Consider the following 22,232-nt stretch of genomic DNA (forward strand, 5'->3'; position numbering starts at 1 on the left):
CATACTAGCACATTATGTCTTTACTTTGCAGGGGAGGGAGAAGATTTTTTTTTACCAAGGGTTTACTTCCTCTTTAAAAGACACAAATCATGACAACCTGTCACTTGTCACAGCTGAAAGGAAAACCTGTAATGGATGAGATATCTTTGTTGTCCTATCATGTTGACATTTACTTAAATACCTTGAATCACTGACCTGGAACAAGCATGTATATATGAACGTTTGACTTTTCTGGTCTGCCTTGTTCTTTGTCAACCCAGGGGGTCAGTGTACACGCCAATTAAATATCTTGTTTTTAAAAAGAGCTCAGCAGTGTCAGCCTCCATTTTACACACTTGACAGGTTTCCTTAAAGTGGTTGCAAGACAAAGGCATAATGAGCTAGTAGCTAGCTCATTATGTAATAATCACCTGAGGTCGAAACCCTCGCTGCGGGGCCCGTACACAGCACCGGCCAGTGACATCACTCCCGGGAGTTACTTCCTGGTATCGTGGCTCCAGCGCTGTGATTGGCCGGAGCCGCCATGACGTCACTCCAGCGCATGTGCATGGGAGCCGCCGGTAACGGCACACTCGCTGAAGCAAATGTACCTGCCATTGCTTCAGTGCGCATGTGCCGATAACTTTGGCACATGCAAATACAGGAGATATCTTCTAAACCGTGCAGGTTTAGGAGATATCCGGGGTAACTACAGGTAAGCCTTATTATAGGCTTACCTGTAGCAAAAAGTGGTCTGTAAGGGTTTACAACCACTTTAAAGCTCTCATTGAGCTCTGGAAGTTGCTATTGTCAAGTTCTACAAAGATTCATTCTTAACAACACTTTCAGGAATTGAGGCATGACAGCCGGTATCACTATACTGAAAATTTGTCTGTGACCTTGAGGTCATCTGTATGACTTTGTGAGTACATTACAGTTTAGAGGAAGTACAAATTACAGAAACTTTCCAAACTGTGTTCTTAAACAGAGACGGATTAGGAGAGAAAAGGGCCCCTAAGCAAGACAGTAGTCTTACCCCCCCCCCCAACACACACCCACGCATCATCCCTTGACATTGGATTTCAATAGGCACATAGACACCGCCCCATTTTTGCTGTCTGTACTGGCATGGATGCCTCGTCAGACACCAACTGCCTACAAGTTAATCCTGTCTTGTAAGTGACAGATGGGTGAACAGCTTTGGCAAACTGCACTGTGCCCCTAGTTTAAGCTCAAATCCAGGAAACTTCAAAATTCTCCCTTGCAGTGGGCTGTGCCCACCCTGCAATGGGTAACTGTATGGGTCTGGGGCGCATGGAAAAGTAGGTTTGCTTACCCAAACCTCTGCACTGCTAGACCAGTCCCTGCAGCATCTTCTTCCCCATACTCCTGGGTCTTGACGTCATCAAGACCAATTAAGGGTCCATAGTTCTGCATTGGATGTGAGGCAGGGCCAGTACAAGAAGGCACAGGAGGGATGGCTGCCCCGGGCGTCTGTAGCATGGGGGGTGGAGGGGGTGCTGCCAGGAGAGTTTCTGTGACTATTAGCTGACAGGAGTAGTGACAGTGGCATCACTACTTCTGTCAGCTTAGTGTTGTATGATATATGCCAAATACGGAGAGGAGGAGAAAGCGGGATGTGCTCTCTCTCTCTCTCTCTCCTCTCCAGCTCCTCTCACTGTAGCGCTCTTCCATCGGGACTGCAAAATCAGGACTTTACAGTGCCAAGAAGGCAGATTTGTGCTGGGAGGATGAGGATTTGTGCCAGGAGGGGGATTTGTGCTGTGGGGATGGGGAGGAAGAGGATCTGTGCTGTGAAGGGGGATTTATGCCATGGGGATAGGGAGGAAGAGGATTAGTGCTGTGAGGGGGATTTGTACCATGGGGATGGGGGGAAGAGAATTTGTGCTAGGAGGGGGGATTTGGGGGGGTTGTGCTAGGATGGGAAATATTGGGGCTGTTAGAAATGGGGATCGGGGGGGGTTTGTTCTAAGGGGGAATTTTGGGGTGACAGGCATAAAATTTGTGCTAGGAGGGGAAATTTGAGGGGTGATTTTGGGGGGTTGTGTTGGGGGGATGGGAGGGAAGAGTATCTGTGCTAGGAGTCGGGATTTGTGCAAGAAGGGAACATGTTTTGGGAGGGGGATTTGGAGGAGCGGATTTGTGCTAGCAGGGATGATTGATGGGTATTTGTGCTAGGAGGGGGGAGGATTTATGCTAGTAGGGATGACTGGGGGGTATTTGTGCTAGGAAGGGACATTTGAGGGAGTAGAGGATTTGTGCTGGGAGGGGTGATTTGAAGAGAGAGAGGATTTGTGCTTGTAGGGCAAATTTAAGGGTGAGGATGTGTGCTAACATGGTTCTTTTTTGGGGAAGGATAGTTGTGCTAGCAGGGAACATTTGGAAAGAGATTTGAGTTTAGAGAGAGCATGGGGGAGGGGGGAATTGTGCTGGGAGGGGGGATTTCAGCATGGAGAGATTTGTACTTGGAGGAGGGGGAATTTTTGTTTGGGGAAAGGGAAAATTTTGCAATGCAAAGGGAGTTTATGCTTAGGTCTAAGTGTGCCAATTAGTGCTCTTATTTTTTTGGGGGGAGGGAGGGGGGTTTTTGCTAATACGTGATGCTCATACATCTTGGGGCTTGGGGGGGCACAGTTTGCCATCTTTTCCCTGGGCGCTAGATGACCTTGTCCCGCCACTGATGTGAGGACACTGAGGGACAGTCCAGTCCTATCTGAGGGAGTGCCAACTGCTGGGGAGGGGCAGAGAATCAGGTAAGTAAAAGTACATTTGGGGATTTGTCACACTAGTGGCTGGGGGAAAGAGGTAACATGGGCAGCCAAGTGTGTGGAATTCTACGATTAAAGCCTGACTGGGCTATACACATGCCGTGACCACAATGCTTTGCTTCCCACCCTTTTCAACTCAGGCTGCAGAGTTTGACAGGCAACACGGTTTGTCAAAGTCCACCATGGAGATCACTGGGGCGGGCCATGCTGCAATTGCCAGCCAAACGTGTGGTTTGCAGTTGCAGTGCGGTCCTGCAATGTAAAATTGCCATTCGAGAATTAAAAGAGAGTTCAAAAACAAACAAATAGGCTTTAGGAGATGGCTGCAGTGCCTCCTGAATGCCTGCCATCTGCTGCAATACACCCCTCTGAAAAGTGATCCACAGGGGATCACTTTTTAGAAGGCAGTAAGCATGCATTACCACCTGTCTCTCCCCTAGACCTAAATGAGTTGTTAATCCTGGCAGGGGAGAGTTTTCAGATTTGCCAGAGTCAGGATTTAAACTGGGCCTCTGGAATATCCAGTTTTGCCCCAACTTTACAGGTAGATCACTTGACCTTTATTGGAAATTCTCTTGACAAATATAACTTTTCTTTTACAAGTACAATAATAAATGTGGGTGTTGCTGCTGACATTGTGGTTGTTGCTGCTGACATTGATTTTTTTCAAGGTGTATTGCTTGGTTAAGAATTATTTTCTTTTTTTTTTTTTTAATGTCTTCCCTCAAATGTAAATAATTGGACAATTATCCTAATTTGTCACTTAAATTGTATTTTACTGCATCTTGGCTGCTTGTTATAAGGCATTCCAGATCACCGCCTGTCACACTGGTCAGATTCATTTCAAGTTGTTAGCTGAGCTGATTTATAATAACAAAAATTATAAAATAATCCTGAGCAGTCTCAGTTTATTGCTATACAATACAGAGACTTGTTTTACCTCTGTTGGAAGACTGTGGGGAGGAGGAATTTTACTAAAGGGAATAGAAGCTCTTTCAGAAAGGCGGTAAAGCTTGCCACTCTCTGAAAAGCGATCTGTGGTGAACTGCTTTTCAGAGGGCAGCATAGTAGCGTCTGGCAGGGGTTTAGGAGGTGCTACTGCTGCCTCCTGACTCCTTTTAGTTTTTCTTTGTTTACTTTTTTTTTTAATTGCCAAATGGCAATTTCACATTGCAGGACCACAAGCTTGCAGATGTGGTGCGGCTCCATTGATCTCTGTAGCCTGAGTTAAAATTTCCGCGGCCACAGCATGTGTACAGCCATGTCAGGCTGTGGGGGGGGGGGTGCTAAGACCACGTCTCAGCAGACTATTCTTGCTGCTACTTGGCCACCAGTATAAAAGAGCCATCATTTTATCCCAAAATGTACTCACTTCAAACAGCTGGTTCAGGGGAAATTTCTGTCAATTTTCCATTTTTTCCCCTGAACTTGATTATATTTTTAATGAGAACAGGCTTTTTTTTAGAACTTTTAGGCTCCTTTTTAGTTGGAAACACAGAAGTAGTAAAAGTGTACAATTCAAGTCTAAACACACAGGTATCGGCTATTATTTCTGTCCAGCAGCAGTCAAGGAAGATCAGCACTTGATAAATATCAAATCATACTATATAGTCTAGGACACTGAGGGAATCCTTTCACATGGGCGATCAGCCCAGCGGACTCCGCTTTGCTCAGCGGGGGATCACTCCTTTGATCCCCCGCTGAGCAGGCAGATAACATTTCCATCTCCGTTCACTGTGCAGAGAAGGACCTATCAGAGCCCTTTTCTCCCCTATATTAGAGTGAAACCCAAAAGTGAAAGTCTCTTCTCCAAACATAGAAAAATGAAAAATTGCGCATAGAGACTTATAAGCTGCCAACACTCCACTAGACATATAGTGCAAAAAACATGTAAAACAATAATGTGGCGCTCAATTGTAAACAAATAAAATTGTACAGAGAATTGAACCTGGAATGTTCAAAATGTGGATATATGGTGAGAGAACAACCAATAATAAATGAAAGTGCAATATAGGTGTATAAAAAACAAGCATTCAAAATTGCTCAAATTCATAAATGAACACTATGAAACAGTCCATCTTAAAAAATAAAACGTGCAAAAAAGTCTCTTGTGCTTGTTCAAGGTAATAAAAACTTGATCTTTAAAGGTGCAATCAACAAGTGATAAGGTTGGCACACTTACCAGAAATGATGGACACACCTACTGTACAGCACTTGGGTCAAACAGGCATTCATGAAGATATACCTCAAACGGGATCCACCACAAGGAGATCGATCTTTAGAGAATGGGCCCCATCCGATATTGAGTAAGAGGTTCCAGCATCAAGACACAAACTCTAGAGTGTGCGATGGACCACATCAGATATCACAGTAATCCATGGTGGTGTGCTTAAAAGACAAATAACCGCACGTAGTGTGACTCTGTATGGTATGTTTAATAAGTAAAAGGGAGGGTTTACACTTACAAAAATTCCAATAAAAACAGGCTTCTATCTTAAAATTGTATAGGTAGTTTGCAATAATTCCACAAGCGTCGCCCGACACATTTGATCTATTGGACATCATCTGATGATTAGATGATGTCCAATAAGACGAAACGTATTGGGTGGCGCTCGTGGAATTATTGCAAACTACCTATATAATTTTAAGATAAAAGCCTGTTTTTATTTAAATTTTTGTAAGTGTAAGCCCTCCCTTTTACTTATTAAACATGACATACAGAGTCACACTATGTGCGGTTATTTGTCTTTTAAGCACACTACCATGGATTACTGTGATATCTGATGTGGTCCATCGCACACTCTAGAGTTTGTGTCTTGATGCTGGAACCTCTTACTCAATATCGGATGGGGCCCATTCTCTAAAGATCGATCTCCTTGTGGCTGATCTCGTTATAGGTATATCCTCATGAATGCCTTTTTGACCCATGTGCTGTACAGTACGTGTGTCCACCGTTTCTGGTAAGCATGCCAACCTTATCACTTGTTGATTGCACCTTTAAAGATCAAGCTTTTATTACCTTGAACATGCACGAGATACTTTTTTGCACGTTTTATTTTTTAAGATGGACTGTTTCATAGTGTTCATTTATGAATTTGGGCAATTTTGAATGCTTGTTTTTTTATTCACCTATTTAGTACTTTCATTTATTACTGGTTGTTCACTCACCATAAATCCACATTTTGAACATTCCAGGTTCAGTTCTCTGTACGATTTTATTTGTTCACAATTGAGCGCCACATTATTGTTTTACATTGTCTCCAAACATAACCCAGCCGGTGCTGAACTCACAGACAGAATTATCACGTTTTGACAATGACCGGGTATTTATTGAGTCATCAGCAAGAAAATGAAAGCACCTTATGTTAGAAGTGAAACGAGCTGTCCACATTATTTTTTTTTAAAGCAACATAATATATTCTATTAAAAACATAGGAGAATAGGTTTTAAGGTAAAAAAAAAAAAAAAAAGCCTGGAAAAAATAAAACTAATGCAGCCACCTCATCCAAGGGCTAGTAGCTGTGATATATTACATTTTTGGTTTAAAGTTTGGCATGCATGGAAACAACAATGCGATACCTGGTCAAATACACATTATAATATGTTATAAACTCCATAGACCCTACGTACAAAGCATACAAGGTAGCACAAATCGGTTAAATAATAAGATGAAGTGATTTCGTGAAAAGAGAACTGGAAACCTATTGAATGAACAAACTAACATCCTAGTGGAGATTTAAAGCAGTATTAAAGCGGTAGTAAACCACATCAAAAAAGAAAAAAAATATAGAGATTGGAGCATGCAACTCCAGCTTTCCATTCTCTGGGAACAAAAAGCTGCATGCTCCCCTTTTGTGCTTGTGCCACTTTTTTTTTTTTTTTTGGGGGGGGGGGGGGGGGGAGCATTTGCTTCATGTTCTAAATTTGCCTTAACTCTTTGTTAATTGCTCCCGTCTGGGAGTCGAGCACCTGATGCTTTATGTCCATAAGGCTCCATTCACACTTGGCATTCTGGGATCTCAGGCAGAAACGCTGTGATTCTGCCTGCAATCTCAAAACTCACTACAATCGCAAAACGCAGGTTCAGGTGCCATTATTTTCAATGGCACCTAAAATGCGGTTTAGACGCTCCTGCTCCTTTTTGGACAGCAAGCTTCACTTGATGCAATTTGCTGCAATTGCCGCGTGATAAATCAAGGCAAAACCACACTGCTTTTTAGGTGCCATTGAAAATAATGCGTCTTGCAATTGTAGTGTGTTTTGAAATCGATTCTGCCCCACAAGTGTGCCAAGTGTCAATGAAGCCTTAAAGAAACCTATTAGATCTATACCGAGTTTACCCAGAAAAGTATTTATTTATTAATTTCAGTAAAGCTAACAAAACTGGCAGCAGGAAACCACGGGTTGCAGGACAGAACATTTCTCAATTCCAGTCAGTGTTTATGGGGAGAGCACTTGTATTCTCCCAACAGGGGGAACCATCCCAGGCGGGAGAACACGCAGTGATTTTTGCTAGCCGCTGGCAATAATTGCATGAAAAATCTGACAGGCTGGTTGTTCCCAAGTTGATCAATCAGTCAACTTGGGTGCAATCAGTCTGTCCATACATGGTTCAAATCTTTTTGGCCGGCTTAACTGCTTTATTAAATTCCCATGACATTTCTTTACCAAACCTTGAATGAAGTAAGTCTGTGCACCTTAGTGCTGAATTTGTATTATATTTTCCCTTTGTTAGGTGTTCCGACATGGTGATAGAAGTGCACTTGACACTTATCCTAATGACAAGTATAAGGAAGATTCTTGGCCTGATGGGTTCGGACAACTTACGCAGGTATGACCCCAACACGTTATTTTGTCATTTGTTTTATATGAAATACTTCACCTACACTATATATTGGAGTAATGTACTAAAAAATGTAATGTACTCTAAACAATTGCCTATGGTTTAGCAATTTTAACCGCTTTGAAACAATAAAAGCAACCAAATAAATCACGAACACCTACCATCATACCTGCAGTTTAAAGTTGATGTAAACCCTCACATATATAAAGAAAAAATAAAAAAATAAATGACCAAGGCACACCAAACAGAGTAAACTACAATAAGGTTTTATTAGCTATACAAAGCTGAACACAGAAAAATGTGTACACAACCACCCCCTAAAAGGCAGATATGGTGTGCTACTTATTGGGGTAGGGAGGAACCTCCCCCGCCTGCAGGCTTCCTCACTTATCTATGAGGGATCATATACTGTTTACAGGGAGGGTTTAGACAGATTGGTGGGATTCCCTTTACCGGTATTCCCACCATATCTGCCTTTTAGGGGTGGTTGTGTACACACCCCCTTTAATATATGTGGTGAGTACTACTAAATTTCTATCCTGACGGGATTCCCATTTTTTCATATTTTTTGGTTTAACCCTCACATATACCCAGTGAAGTGAACAGCCTCAGATGATACACAGAAATGAAACAAATCTCCCTATATATGTTTTACATGTATATCTGTAGTCTTTTCCTTTCCACATTCTTTGGAAATTGCAGATCATGTTAGAAATCTTGTTTCCTCTTTCAGCAGTGAGTGGGGAGTCTGGGCTTACAATGTGTGAGAGCTTATTGAAGGGACACACCTCCCTTTCAAAAAGGCGGTTGGAAGCCTGATCCCCAGTCAGGCGACCAAAAATGGGGCATATTGGACTATTACGGTACAGTAATTAAGGGTAACCATAAGAGCAAGTAACAGCAGTAATAAAAATTATAATTCATTTAATGATGCAACGGACAGGACATGGTAATACAAGAACATTTAATAAAAGTACAGGCATATCACCAATGGATTCGATAGTATACAGTACAGCACAAGATCTCAGATATCATATTCCTCGACTAGTTTCGCGGACACAATCCGCTTCATCAGGAGGTTATCTGGAGATAAGTTTTTCTGACTAAACAGTCTGAACCTGACAATTAAAAATATACAAGATTTATAAAGATACATTATCATACAATTATTATTCCAGCATCAAATTATACAAATAGGTAATGAAAATAGGGGAGGGGGAGGGGGGAGAGAGCGAATCTGCTTACCCAGGTCCCAGCAGACCCCAGGCGCAAGGCCCCAACACCAACGAATGATCTCCCACGGCAGCCTGGGGGAGCTAACAAGATAACAGGATAGTAAGGATAAGTGTATATCGGAATTAAGGTAACCCAGGTTGCCATATACAAAAGGAGGTGATATATCAATTGGTGAGTATAGAGAGGGGGTGATGACAAGGGGGGTTGGGTGAAATTGTGGAGGATATCAATAATTGAAAGCGTATTATGTAAGGCATAAAAGATTACAGGGTGACCAACCAATTAGGAAAAGGCAATGGTAAACGAGGCATAAGGTGTTATATGGGTGGAAGGGTAAACAAGGGAGGAAATGGGACCGTGGAAAGGGAGGGGAGTGGGGGTGGAGAGGGGGATAGGGGAGTGAGGAGGAAGGGTAATGAGGGATTGGAAGGGAGTAGGGGGGGGGGGGAGAGGGGAAAGGGAAGGAAAGAGGAAGAGGGGGGAAAGGAGAGGAGGCGGGGGAAAAAGAATGAAAGGGTAGAGGGGGATGGGGAGAGAAAGGGGGAAAAAAAAAAAAAGAAAAGGGAGGGGGGGGGGAAGGGGGGGGGAAAGGGGGAGGGAAGGCAGAGGGTGGGATGGAAGGTAAGAGGGGGGGAGGGGAGAGTGAGGAGGGGGGGGATGCAACAATGTGAACATATGGGTGAATAGGGGGCAAAAAGTACCTGATAATAGTCAAAGCATGGAAGGGTTCCCGAAGGGGACACCCTGCCAGGGACTGGTTCCATAATAAGGTAAAAGAGAGGATAATAATGAGGACTGCAAGCGATGGGCAAACACAAACCAAGGCATGTAAACCTAAGCCTAGGCCAGCTGCAAGGTAAAATACAGTAGTTTAGAGATACATGATGTTGGTGCCCAGGGGTATGGGACTTAGGTAGAAGGGTGGGTGGGTACTTACCATAAACTTGTACTAGGCTGGTTGAGGTAAAGGCACCCAAGGGCAGCAGACCGAACCGTCCGGCTAGCAGGCATAGCCCGCTATAAATAGCTCCCAACCCTGCGACGCTGCGCCGTACGTCAATGGGACGCCAGCGCATGACGTCACAGGGTCAGAGGTTCCACACGGCGCGCGCGCGAAAAGATCGCGCGCGCACGCATGCGCACCGGCCGCAAGGCCAAGGGGACACCGTCCCAGCCAAGGCCGGTGCAAGAGGAGGGGGCGGTCCCGTGTAGGAGGCCGATCCCTCCACCAGGGACCTCACCAGGCCGCCGCGGGAGAACACAGGGGGAGGGGCCCGCGCCGGCGCTAGAAGCCAGGACCAGGACTGGGGAAGCAGAGGTCTCAGTAGAACAAATTGTGAAAACAACAATATAGGGTTGATAAAGCATAATAAAGGTAGAAACAAAATTGGAAAAAACTGAAAAGCTTTATTCAGGTGAACTAGGGATGGTAATACCCTAGATACCGGTGCAGTAATCCCACAGAGACATAAACCCACAACACCTAATTGCATAATATGCATATAAGTTAAGGAGGGCCAAGGACAATGCCACATGATTGGGTAAAAACATGTGGATAGAGGGCGGGTAGCCAGGGTAAGGGTGTCTGGCCGACCTATTGGGCATCTGTCTCGGAGGGTTGCATCGGGGCTAAAATTTAGCCATAAAGTAATATCAAGGGGTAAAATTGCGTATGCTAGAGGCCCCCCCAACAACACACAAAATTGTGTGTCAGTGGGGGTTGATTAAAATTGAGGGGTGGAACAGATGGGGTCCGCATGGTGGGGGGCATTGGTGGCCCTTCCACTAAGACAGCCTACCCAGGTGTCCCACTCGACAAAAAGACGGGTGTGTTATCCACCCAATGTATACAATTAGGGCAAAGGCCTCTCTAAAGTAAAATATAAAGGTAGCAAAGGTGCATATGTACCATCATCCAGAAATCAATATCAAAAAGGCGGTTGGAAGCCTGATCCCCAGTCAGGCGACCAAAAATGGGGCATATTGGACTATTACGGTACAGTAATTAAGGGTAACCATAAGAGCAAGTAACAGCAGTAATAAAAATTATAATTCATTTAATGATGCAACGGACAGGACATGGTAATACAAGAACATTTAATAAAAGTACAGGCATATCACCAATGGATTCGATAGTATACAGTACAGCACAAGATCTCAGATATCATATTCCTCGACTAGTTTCGCGGACACAATCCGCTTCATCAGGAGGTTATCTGGAGATAAGTTTTTCTGACTAAACAGTCTGAACCTGACAATTAAAAATATACAAGATTTATAAAGATACATTATCATACAATTATTATTCCAGCATCAAATTATACAAATAGGTAATGAAAATAGGGGAGGGGGAGGGGGGAGAGAGCGAATCTGCTTACCCAGGTCCCAGCAGACCCCAGGCGCAAGGCCCCAACACCAACGAATGATCTCCCACGGCAGCCTGGGGGAGCTAACAAGATAACAGGATAGTAAGGATAAGTGTATATCGGAATTAAGGTAACCCAGGTTGCCATATACAAAAGGAGGTGATATATCAATTGGTGAGTATAGAGAGGGGGTGATGACAAGGGGGGTTGGGTGAGATTGTGGAGGATATCAATAATTGAAAGCGTATTATGTAAGGCATAAAAGATTACAGGGTGACCAACCAATTAGGAAAAGGCAATGGTAAACGAGGCATAAGGTGTTATATGGGTGGAAGGGTAAACAAGGGAGGAAATGGGACCGTGGAAAGGGAGGGGAGTGGGGGTGGAGAGGGGGATAGGGGAGTGAGGAGGAAGGGTAATGGGGGATTGGAAGGGAGTAGGGGGGGGGGGGAGAGGGGAAAGGGAAGGAAAGAGGAAGAGGGGGGAAAGGAGAGGAGGCGGGGGAAAAAGAATGAAAGGGTAGAGGGGGATGGGGAGAGAAAGGGGGAAAAAAAAAAAAAGAAAAGGGAGGGGGGGGGGAAAGGGGGGGGGGAAAGGGGGAGGGAAGGCAGAGGGTGGGATGGAAGGTAAGAGGGGGGGAGGGGAGAGTGAGGAGGGGGGGATGCAACAATGTGAACATATGGGTGAATAGGGGGCAAAAAGTACCTGATAATAGTCAAAGCATGGAAGGGTTCCCGAAGGGGACACCCTGCCAGGGACTGGTTCCATAATAAGGTAAAAGAGAGGATAATAATGAGGACTGCAAGCGATGGGCAAACACAAACCAAGGCATGTAAACCTAAGCCTAGGCCAGCTGCAAGGTAAAATACAGTAGTTTAGAGATACATGATGTTGGTGCCCAGGGGTATGGGACTTAGGTAGAAGGGTGGGTGGGTACTTACCATAAACTTGTACTAGGCTGGTTGAGGTAAAGGCACCCAAGGGCAGCAGACCGAACCGTCCGGCTAGCAGGCATAGCCCGCTATAAATAGCTCCCAACCCTGCGACGCTGCGCCGTACGTCAATGGGACGCCAGCGCATGACGTCACAGGGTCAGAGGTTCCACACGGCGCGCGCGCGAAGAGATCGCGCGCGCACGCATGCGCACCGGCCGCAAGGCCAAGGGGACACCGTCCCAGCCAAGGCCGGTGCAAGAGGAGGGGGCGGTCCCGTGTAGGAGGCCGATCCCTCCACCAGGGACCTCACCAGGCCGCCGCGGGAGAACACAGGGGGAGGGGCCCGCGCCGGCGCTAGAAGCCAGGACCAGGACTGGGGAAGCAGAGGTCTCAGTAGAACAAATTGTGAAAACAACAATATAGGGTTGATAAAGCATAATAAAGGTAGAAACAAAATTGGAAAAAACTGAAAAGCTTTATTCAGGTGAACTAGGGATGGTAATACCCTAGATACCGGTGCAGTAATCCCACAGAGACATAAACCCATAACACCTAATTGCATAATATGCATATAAGTTAAGGAGGGCCAAGGACAATGCCACATGATTGGGTAAAAACATGTGGATAGAGGGCGGGTAGCCAGGGTAAGGGTGTCTGGCCGACCTATTGGGCATCTGTCTCGGAGGGTTGCATCGGGGCTAAAATTTAGCCATAAAGTAATATCAAGGGGTAAAATTGCGTATGCTAGAGGCCCCCCCAACAACACACAAAATTGTGTGTCAGTGGGGGTTGATTAAAATTGAGGGGTGGAACAGATGGGGTCCGCATGGTGGGGGGCATTGGTGGCCCTTCCACTAAGACAGCCTACCCAGGTGTCCCACTCGACAAAAAGACGGGTGTGTTATCCACCCAATGTATACAATTAGGGCAAAGGCCTCTCTAAAGTAAAATATAAAGGTAGCAAAGGTGCATATGTACCATCATCCAGAAATCAATATCAAAAAGGCGGTTGGAAGCCTGATCCCCAGTCAGGCGACCAAAAATGGGGCATATTGGACTATTACGGTACAGTAATTAAGGGTAACCATAAGAGCAAGTAACAGCAGTAATAAAAATTATAATTCATTTAATGATGCAACGGACAGGACATGGTAATACAAGAACATTTAATAAAAGTACAGGCATATCACCAATGGATTCGATAGTATACAGTACAGCACAAGATCTCAGATATCATATTCCTCGACTAGTTTCGCGGACACAATCCGCTTCATCAGGAGGTTATCTGGAGATAAGTTTTTCTGACTAAACAGTCTGAACCTGACAATTAAAAATATACAAGATTTATAAAGATACATTATCATACAATTATTATTCCAGCATCAAATTATACAAATAGGTAATGAAAATAGGGGAGGGGGAGGGGGGAGAGAGCGAATCTGCTTACCCAGGTCCCAGCAGACCCCAGGCGCAAGGCCCCAACACCAACGAATGATCTCCCACGGCAGCCTGGGGGAGCTAACAAGATAATAGGATAGTAAGGATAAGTGTATATCGGAATTAAGGTAACCCAGGTTGCCATATACAAAAGGAGGTGATATATCAATTGATGAGTATAGAGAGGGGGTGATGACAAGGGGGGTTGGGTGAAATTGTGGAGGATATCAATAATTGAAAGCGTATTATGTAAGGCATAAAAGATTACAGGGTGACCAACCAATTAGGAAAAGGCAATGGTAAACGAGGCATAAGGTGTTATATGGGTGGAAGGGTAAACAAGGGAGGAAATGGGACCGTGGAAAGGGAGGGGAGTGGGGGTGGAGAGGGGGATAGGGGAGTGAGGAGGAAGGGTAATGGGGGATTGGAAGGGAGTAGGGGGGGGGGGGGGAGAGGGGAAAGGGAAGGAAAGAGGAAGAGGGGGGAAAGGAGAGGAGGCGGGGGAAAAAGAATGAAAGGGTAGAGGGGGATGGGGAGAGAAAGGGGGAAAAAAAAAAAGAAAAGGGAGGGGGGGGGGAAGGGGGGGGGGGAAAGGGGGAGGGAAGGCAGAGGGTGGGATGGAAGGTAAGAGGGGGGGAGGGGAGAGTGAGGAGGGGGGGATGCAACAATGTGAACATATGGGTGAATAGGGGGCAAAAAGTACCTGATAATAGTCAAAGCATGGAAGGGTTCCCGAAGGGGACACCCTGCCAGGGACTGGTTCCATAATAAGGTAAAAGAGAGGATAATAATGAGGACTGCAAGCGATGGGCAAACACAAACCAAGGCATGTAAACCTAAGCCTAGGCCAGCTGCAAGGTAAAATACAGTAGTTTAGAGATACATGATGTTGGTGCCCAGGGGTATGGGACTTAGGTAGAAGGGTGGGTGGGTACTTACCATAAACTTGTACTAGGCTGGTTGAGGTAAAGGCACCCAAGGGCAGCAGACCGAACCGTCCGGCTAGCAGGCATAGCCCGCTATAAATAGCTCCCAACCCTGCGACGCTGCGCCGTACGTCAATGGGACGCCAGCGCATGACGTCACAGGGTCAGAGGTTCCACACGGCGCGCGCGCGAAGAGATCGCGCGCGCACGCATGCGCACCGGCCGCAAGGCCAAGGGGACACCGTCCCAGCCAAGGCCGGTGCAAGAGGAGGGGGCGGTCCCGTGTAGGAGGCCGATCCCTCCACCAGGGACCTCACCAGGCCGCCGCGGGAGAACACAGGGGGAGGGGCCCGCGCCGGCGCTAGAAGCCAGGACCAGGACTGGGGAAGCAGAGGTCTCAGTAGAACAAATTGTGAAAACAACAATATAGGGTTGATAAAGCATAATAAAGGTAGAAACAAAATTGGAAAAAACTGAAAAGCTTTATTCAGGTGAACTAGGGATGGTAATACCCTAGATACCGGTGCAGTAATCCCACAGAGACATAAACCCATAACACCTAATTGCATAATATGCATATAAGTTAAGGAGGGCCAAGGACAATGCCACATGATTGGGTAAAAACATGTGGATAGAGGGCGGGTAGCCAGGGTAAGGGTGTCTGGCCGACCTATTGGGCATCTGTCTCGGAGGGTTGCATCGGGGCTAAAATTTAGCCATAAAGTAATATCAAGAGGTAAAATTGCGTATGCTAGAGGCCCCCCCAACAACACACAAAATTGTGTGTCAGTGGGGGTTGATTAAAATTGAGGGGTGGAACAGATGGGGTCCGCATGGTGGGGGGCATTGGTGGCCCTTCCACTAAGACAGCCTACCCAGGTGTCCCACTCGACAAAAAGACGGGTGTGTTATCCACCCAATGTATACAATTAGGGCAAAGGCCTCTCTAAAGTAAAATATAAAGGTAGCAAAGGTGCATATGTACCATCATCCAGAAATCAATATCAAAAAGGCGGTTGGAAGCCTGATCCCCAGTCAGGCGACCAAAAATGGGGCATATTGGACTATTACGGTACAGTAATTAAGGGTAACCATAAGAGCAAGTAACAGCAGTAATAAAAATTATAATTCATTTAATGATGCAACGGACAGGACATGGTAATACAAGAACATTTAATAAAAGTACAGGCATATCACCAATGGATTCGATAGTATACAGTACAGCACAAGATCTCAGATATCATATTCCTCGACTAGTTTCGCGGACACAATCCGCTTCATCAGGAGGTTATCTGGAGATAAGTTTTTCTGACTAAACAGTCTGAACCTGACAATTAAAAATATACAAGATTTATAAAGATACATTATCATACAATTATTATTCCAGCATCAAATTATACAAATAGGTAATGAAAATAGGGGAGGGGGAGGGGGGAGAGAGCGAATCTGCTTACCCAGGTCCCAGCAGACCCCAGGCGCAAGGCCCCAACACCAACGAATGATCTCCCACGGCAGCCTGGGGGAGCTAACAAGATAACAGGATAGTAAGGATAAGTGTATATCGGAATTAAGGTAACCCAGGTTGCCATATACAAAAGGAGGTGATATATCAATTGATGAGTATAGAGAGGGGGTGATGACAAGGGGGGTTGGGTGAAATTGTGGAGGATATCAATAATTGAAAGCGTATTATGTAAGGCATAAAAGATTACAGGGTGACCAACCAATTAGGAAAAGGCAATGGTAAACGAGGCATAAGGTGTTATATGGGTGGAAGGGTAAACAAGGGAGGAAATGGGACCGTGGAAAGGGAGGGGAGTGGGGGTGGAGAGGGGGATAGGGGAGTGAGGAGGAAGGGTAATGGGGGATTGGAAGGGAGTAGGGGGGGGGGGGGAGAGGGGAAAGGGAAGGAAAGAGGAAGAGGGGGGAAAGGAGAGGAGGCGGGGGAAAAAGAATGAAAGGGTAGAGGGGGATGGGGAGAGAAAGGGGGAAAAAAAAAAAGAAAAGGGAGGGGGGGGGGAAGGGGGGGGGGGGAAAGGGGGAGGGAAGGCAGAGGGTGGGATGGAAGGTAAGAGGGGGGGAGGGGAGAGTGAGGAGGGGGGGATGCAACAATGTGAACATATGGGTGAATAGGGGGCAAAAAGTACCTGATAATAGTCAAAGCATGGAAGGGTTCCCGAAGGGGACACCCTGCCAGGGACTGGTTCCATAATAAGGTAAAAGAGAGGATAATAATGAGGACTGCAAGCGATGGGCAAACACAAACCAAGGCATGTAAACCTAAGCCTAGGCCAGCTGCAAGGTAAAATACAGTAGTTTAGAGATACATGATGTTGGTGCCCAGGGGTATGGGACTTAGGTAGAAGGGTGGGTGGGTACTTACCATAAACTTGTACTAGGCTGGTTGAGGTAAAGGCACCCAAGGGCAGCAGACCGAACCGTCCGGCTAGCAGGCATAGCCCGCTATAAATAGCTCCCAACCCTGCGACGCTGCGCCGTACGTCAATGGGACGCCAGCGCATGACGTCACAGGGTCAGAGGTTCCACACGGCGCGCGCGCGAAGAGATCGCGCGCGCACGCATGCGCACCGGCCGCAAGGCCAAGGGGACACCGTCCCAGCCAAGGCCGGTGCAAGAGGAGGGGGCGGTCCCGTGTAGGAGGCCGATCCCTCCACCAGGGACCTCACCAGGCCGCCGCGGGAGAACACAGGGGGAGGGGCCCGCGCCGGCGCTAGAAGCCAGGACCAGGACTGGGGAAGCAGAGGTCTCAGTAGAACAAATTGTGAAAACAACAATATAGGGTTGATAAAGCATAATAAAGGTAGAAACAAAATTGGAAAAAACTGAAAAGCTTTATTCAGGTGAACTAGGGATGGTAATACCCTAGATACCGGTGCAGTAATCCCACAGAGACATAAACCCATAACACCTAATTGCATAATATGCATATAAGTTAAGGAGGGCCAAGGACAATGCCACATGATTGGGTAAAAACATGTGGATAGAGGGCGGGTAGCCAGGGTAAGGGTGTCTGGCCGACCTATTGGGCATCTGTCTCGGAGGGTTGCATCGGGGCTAAAATTTAGCCATAAAGTAATATCAAGAGGTAAAATTGCGTATGCTAGAGGCCCCCCCAACAACACACAAAATTGTGTGTCAGTGGGGGTTGATTAAAATTGAGGGGTGGAACAGATGGGGTCCGCATGGTGGGGGGCATTGGTGGCCCTTCCACTAAGACAGCCTACCCAGGTGTCCCACTCGACAAAAAGACGGGTGTGTTATCCACCCAATGTATACAATTAGGGCAAAGGCCTCTCTAAAGTAAAATATAAAGGTAGCAAAGGTGCATATGTACCATCATCCAGAAATCAATATCAAAAAGGCGGTTGGAAGCCTGATCCCCAGTCAGGCGACCAAAAATGGGGCATATTGGACTATTACGGTACAGTAATTAAGGGTAACCATAAGAGCAAGTAACAGCAGTAATAAAAATTATAATTCATTTAATGATGCAACGGACAGGACATGGTAATACAAGAACATTTAATAAAAGTACAGGCATATCACCAATGGATTCGATAGTATACAGTACAGCACAAGATCTCAGATATCATATTCCTCGACTAGTTTCGCGGACACAATCCGCTTCATCAGGAGGTTATCTGGAGATAAGTTTTTCTGACTAAACAGTCTGAACCTGACAATTAAAAATATACAAGATTTATAAAGATACATTATCATACAATTATTATTCCAGCATCAAATTATACAAATAGGTAATGAAAATAGGGGAGGGGGAGGGGGGAGAGAGCGAATCTGCTTACCCAGGTCCCAGCAGACCCCAGGCGCAAGGCCCCAACACCAACGAATGATCTCCCACGGCAGCCTGGGGGAGCTAACAAGATAACAGGATAGTAAGGATAAGTGTATATCGGAATTAAGGTAACCCAGGTTGCCATATACAAAAGGAGGTGATATATCAATTGGTGAGTATAAGCAGAGGAATGAAGGAACAAGCAAAGCTGTTATCTGAATAGACAAGCTCTCTGATTATCTCCCTCTAAGCTCCCTCCCCGACACAAATTTTCAGCTCATGTTATCTAATGTGTCAGAGAACTTGTCAGAAGTGACTCTTCTGATAACAGAGGAACGGAGTAGCAGAAAGACATGGCACTTAGAGCTTTGGAGAGAGACAAGTAAACCTGTCACGTACCTAGTGATGAGCCCGGAATGCAGAAAGAGACCTCTCTTGCGCCCCTGACTCGCGGCCCCTGATAGAGGGAATAGGGAGCACGGGAGTCTAAGGTAGTACGAGTTCCTGGCAGGATCAACAGCCGGTGGATGGATCAGGAAGCCTTCAAGGAACCGTAACTGAATCAGCAGATCTTGGCAGCAGGAGACAGGAACCAGCTGGAACCAGGAACACACAGGAGCAGGTAAGTAGCACTGGAGGCGGTGCACAGGAGAGTCAGGCAAGCCGGGTCAAACCAGACAGACGGTGCAGATACAGATGCAGCAGACAGGGACGGAGTCACAGAGCAGGCCGAGTCGGTAACAGGCAGGCACGGATGGACCAGAGGATAAGGCAGAAGCAGAGTCGTAGACAAGCCGGGGGTCAGAGGCAGGCTGCAGGCAGGGAAGGTCACAGGTCAAGCCTGGTAAACACTGGATCAGATCAGATCAAACAAGTAAGTCACAGGAACGCTGTAGATCAGGCAGCACTTGTCTGAGGAAAGAGCTGTGTTTAAATTGCCTGCCTGGTGCCAATAGCTGTGCGCGCGCGAGCTCCCGCGCACGTGCGCACGCAAATGTGCGCTCCCGCGCACACGCGCGCTCCCAGACGCCCGCAGGCACACACAAGCAGGTGAGGGACCAGCCAGTCTTTCCTGACAAAACCCTACAGATATATGCGCCTAAGTCAAATTTCATTAATGGGGTTTACAACCACTTCATAAACATGTAACTATACAATATATATGATAGCATGTTGCCTTGATCTGTTCAATCATTTTTGTAAAAAGCTTGAAGGTTGAAAGTGGTTAAAACTGCTTGCAAATTATGAGTATGGCTAGCATAACTGCAATTCTTTCAGGAATTATATCCTATGTAAGGATGCACCCCCCAGTTCGGTTCGCACCAGAACTTGTGAACAGGCCCCAGGAGCCATGTATCAATGCAAAAAAAAGTTTTTAAAAACTGCTTTTTTTTCAGGAGCAGTGATTTTAATAATGTTTAAAGTGAAACGATAAAAATGAAATATTCCTTTAAATATCTTGCCTGGGGGGCAGTGATGAGCCCGGAATGCAGAAAGAGACCTCTCTTGCGTCCCTGACTCGCGGCCCCTGATAGAGGGAATAGGGAGCACGGGAGTCTAAGGTAGTACGAGTTCCTGGCAGGATCAACAGCCGGTGGATGGATCAGGAAGCCTTCAAGGAACCGTAACTGAATCAGCAGATCTTGGCAGCAGGAGACAGGAACCAACTGGAACCAGGAACACACAGGAGCAGGTAAGTAGCACTGGAGGCGGTGCACAGGAGAGTCAGGCAAGCCGGGTCAAACCAGACAGACGGTGCAGATACAGATGCAGCAGACAGGGACGGAGTCACAGAGCAGGCCGAGTCGGTAACAGGCAGGCACGGATGGACCAGAGGATAAGGCAGAAGCAGAGTCGTAGACAAGCCGGGGGTCAGAGGCAGGCTGCAGGCAGGGAAGGTCACAGGTCAAGCCTGGTAAACACTGGATCAGATCAGATCAAACAAGTAAGTCACAGGAACGCTGTAGATCAGGCAGCACTTGTCTGAGGAAAGAGCTGTGTTTAAATTGCCTGCCTGGTGCCAATAGCTGTGCGCGCGCGAGCTCCCGCGCACGTGCGCACGCAAATGTGCGCTCCCGCGCACACGCGCGCTCCCAGACGCCCGCAGGCACACACAAGCAGGTGAGGGACCAGCCAGTCTTTCCTGACAAAACCCTACAGATATATGCGCCTAAGTCAAATTTCATTAATGGGGTTTACAACCACTTCATAAACATGTAACTATACAATATATATGATAGCATGTTGCCTTGATCTGTTCAATCATTTTTGTAAAAAGCTTGAAGGTTGAAAGTGGTTAAAACTGCTTGCAAATTATGAGTATGGCTAGCATAACTGCAATTCTTTCAGGAATTATATCCTATGTAAGGATGCACCCCCCAGTTCGGTTCGCACCAGAACTTGTGAACAGGCCCCAGGAGCCATGTATCAATGCAAAAAAAAGTTTTTAAAAACTGCTTTTTTTTCAGGAGCAGTGATTTTAATAATGTTTAAAGTGAAACGATAAAAATGAAATATTCCTTTAAATATCTTGCCTGGGGGGCGTCTATAGTATGCCTATAAAGTGGCGCAGTTTTCCCGATGTTTAGAACAGTACCACAGCAAAATGACATTTGGCATAAGTTTCAGGCTGAACTTTGGTTGTTCGGACGTTCGGCGGACAGCGACAGTTATGCGGTTTTTCGCGGCAAATTCAAACGCCGCGGAACCCCATAAAGTCTATGGGACACGAACATGAAAAAACAAAAGTGATAATTTTAAAGGCTTATATCCAAATTATTGTCATAAAAGTGTTTGGGGACCTGGGTCCTGCCCCAGGGGACATGTATCAATGCAAAAAAAAGTTCTAAAAACAGACTTTTTTTGGGAGCAGTGATTTTAATAATGCTTTAAGTGAAATAAAAATGAAATATTCCTTTATATATCATGCCTGGTGGTGTCTATAGTATGCCTGTAAATTGGCGCAGTTTTCCCGTGTTTAGAACAGTACCACAGCAAAATTACATTTCTAAAGGAAATTTAAAACTGATTTAAAACTGATCGCGGCTGTAATGAATTGTCGGGTCTCGGCAATATAAATAAAACTCATAAAAAAAAAACCGGTATGGGTTCCCCCCCCCCCCCCCAGGCTATTACCAGGCCCTTCGGGTCTGTATGAATATTAAGGGGAACCCTGAACCAAAAATTTTGGTGATGAGAACTTGTCTATGTAGTTGTTCCAAGTGTTGTCAGGGGACAGGTATATAGAGGACATCCTCATCATTTGTTAAAGTGCTGAACATTTGTTGCTGGAATTTTTTAAATGGCTTAATATTAAAGGTTATAATTTATCGTTCACTATAAATTATGATAAAGCAAAAAGTAAATTATTTTTTAGACTTAATTCTTTATATTGACAGAGAGTAAAACACCAATGCCTCTATAGATCTTGTGACAGCTCAGTAAATGTAAATTACTTAAATAGGAAAGATCTAGCCATTTTTGAATTCTTAAATTAAGAAATACATATATATATATATATATATATATATATATATATACGATACGTATGTAAATACATTGCCCGAAACAGTGAATTGAACAACTTTAACTAAAAATGGGCAGCTGATTTTGAAATATATGTTAAAACTTTATTTTTTTTAGGGTGCATTCACACCTGCAAATGCACTCCGACTCCAGTTTAATTTGAGAACCCTAGCAGGGTTTTCCACGATTACAGTGAGAGGCAGCCCCATTGAAAACAACGGGAGGACGCTGACTCCCACAGCTGAGCATCTCTCAGTGTTTAAATGCAAGCGATCGACCCTGGATGCAGACTTTCTGGGGCCCTAACCAATTCCCTACTCTATTCAAAACTATGAAAACACGTTTTAGCTATACAAACACATAAAGCTATCTAAGTAACAAA

General features: G+C 45.7%; 1 protein-coding gene across 1 annotated transcript in view; it reads left to right on the plus strand.

Moving 5' to 3' along the window:
- LOC141144558 (prostatic acid phosphatase-like) overlaps positions 1–22,232 on the plus strand; it is a gene marked incomplete in the record, with an annotated part of 140,716 nt that overhangs the window by 34,149 nt on the left and 84,335 nt on the right. Inside the window, 1 exon segment of the mRNA XM_073630347.1 lies at positions 7,504–7,599. Coding sequence (XP_073486448.1) covers positions 7,504–7,599 — 96 coding nt within the window.

Source organism: Aquarana catesbeiana, linkage group LG05, assembly GCF_042186555.1.
Source record: "Aquarana catesbeiana isolate 2022-GZ linkage group LG05, ASM4218655v1, whole genome shotgun sequence".
NCBI lineage: Eukaryota > Metazoa > Chordata > Amphibia > Anura > Ranidae > Aquarana > Aquarana catesbeiana.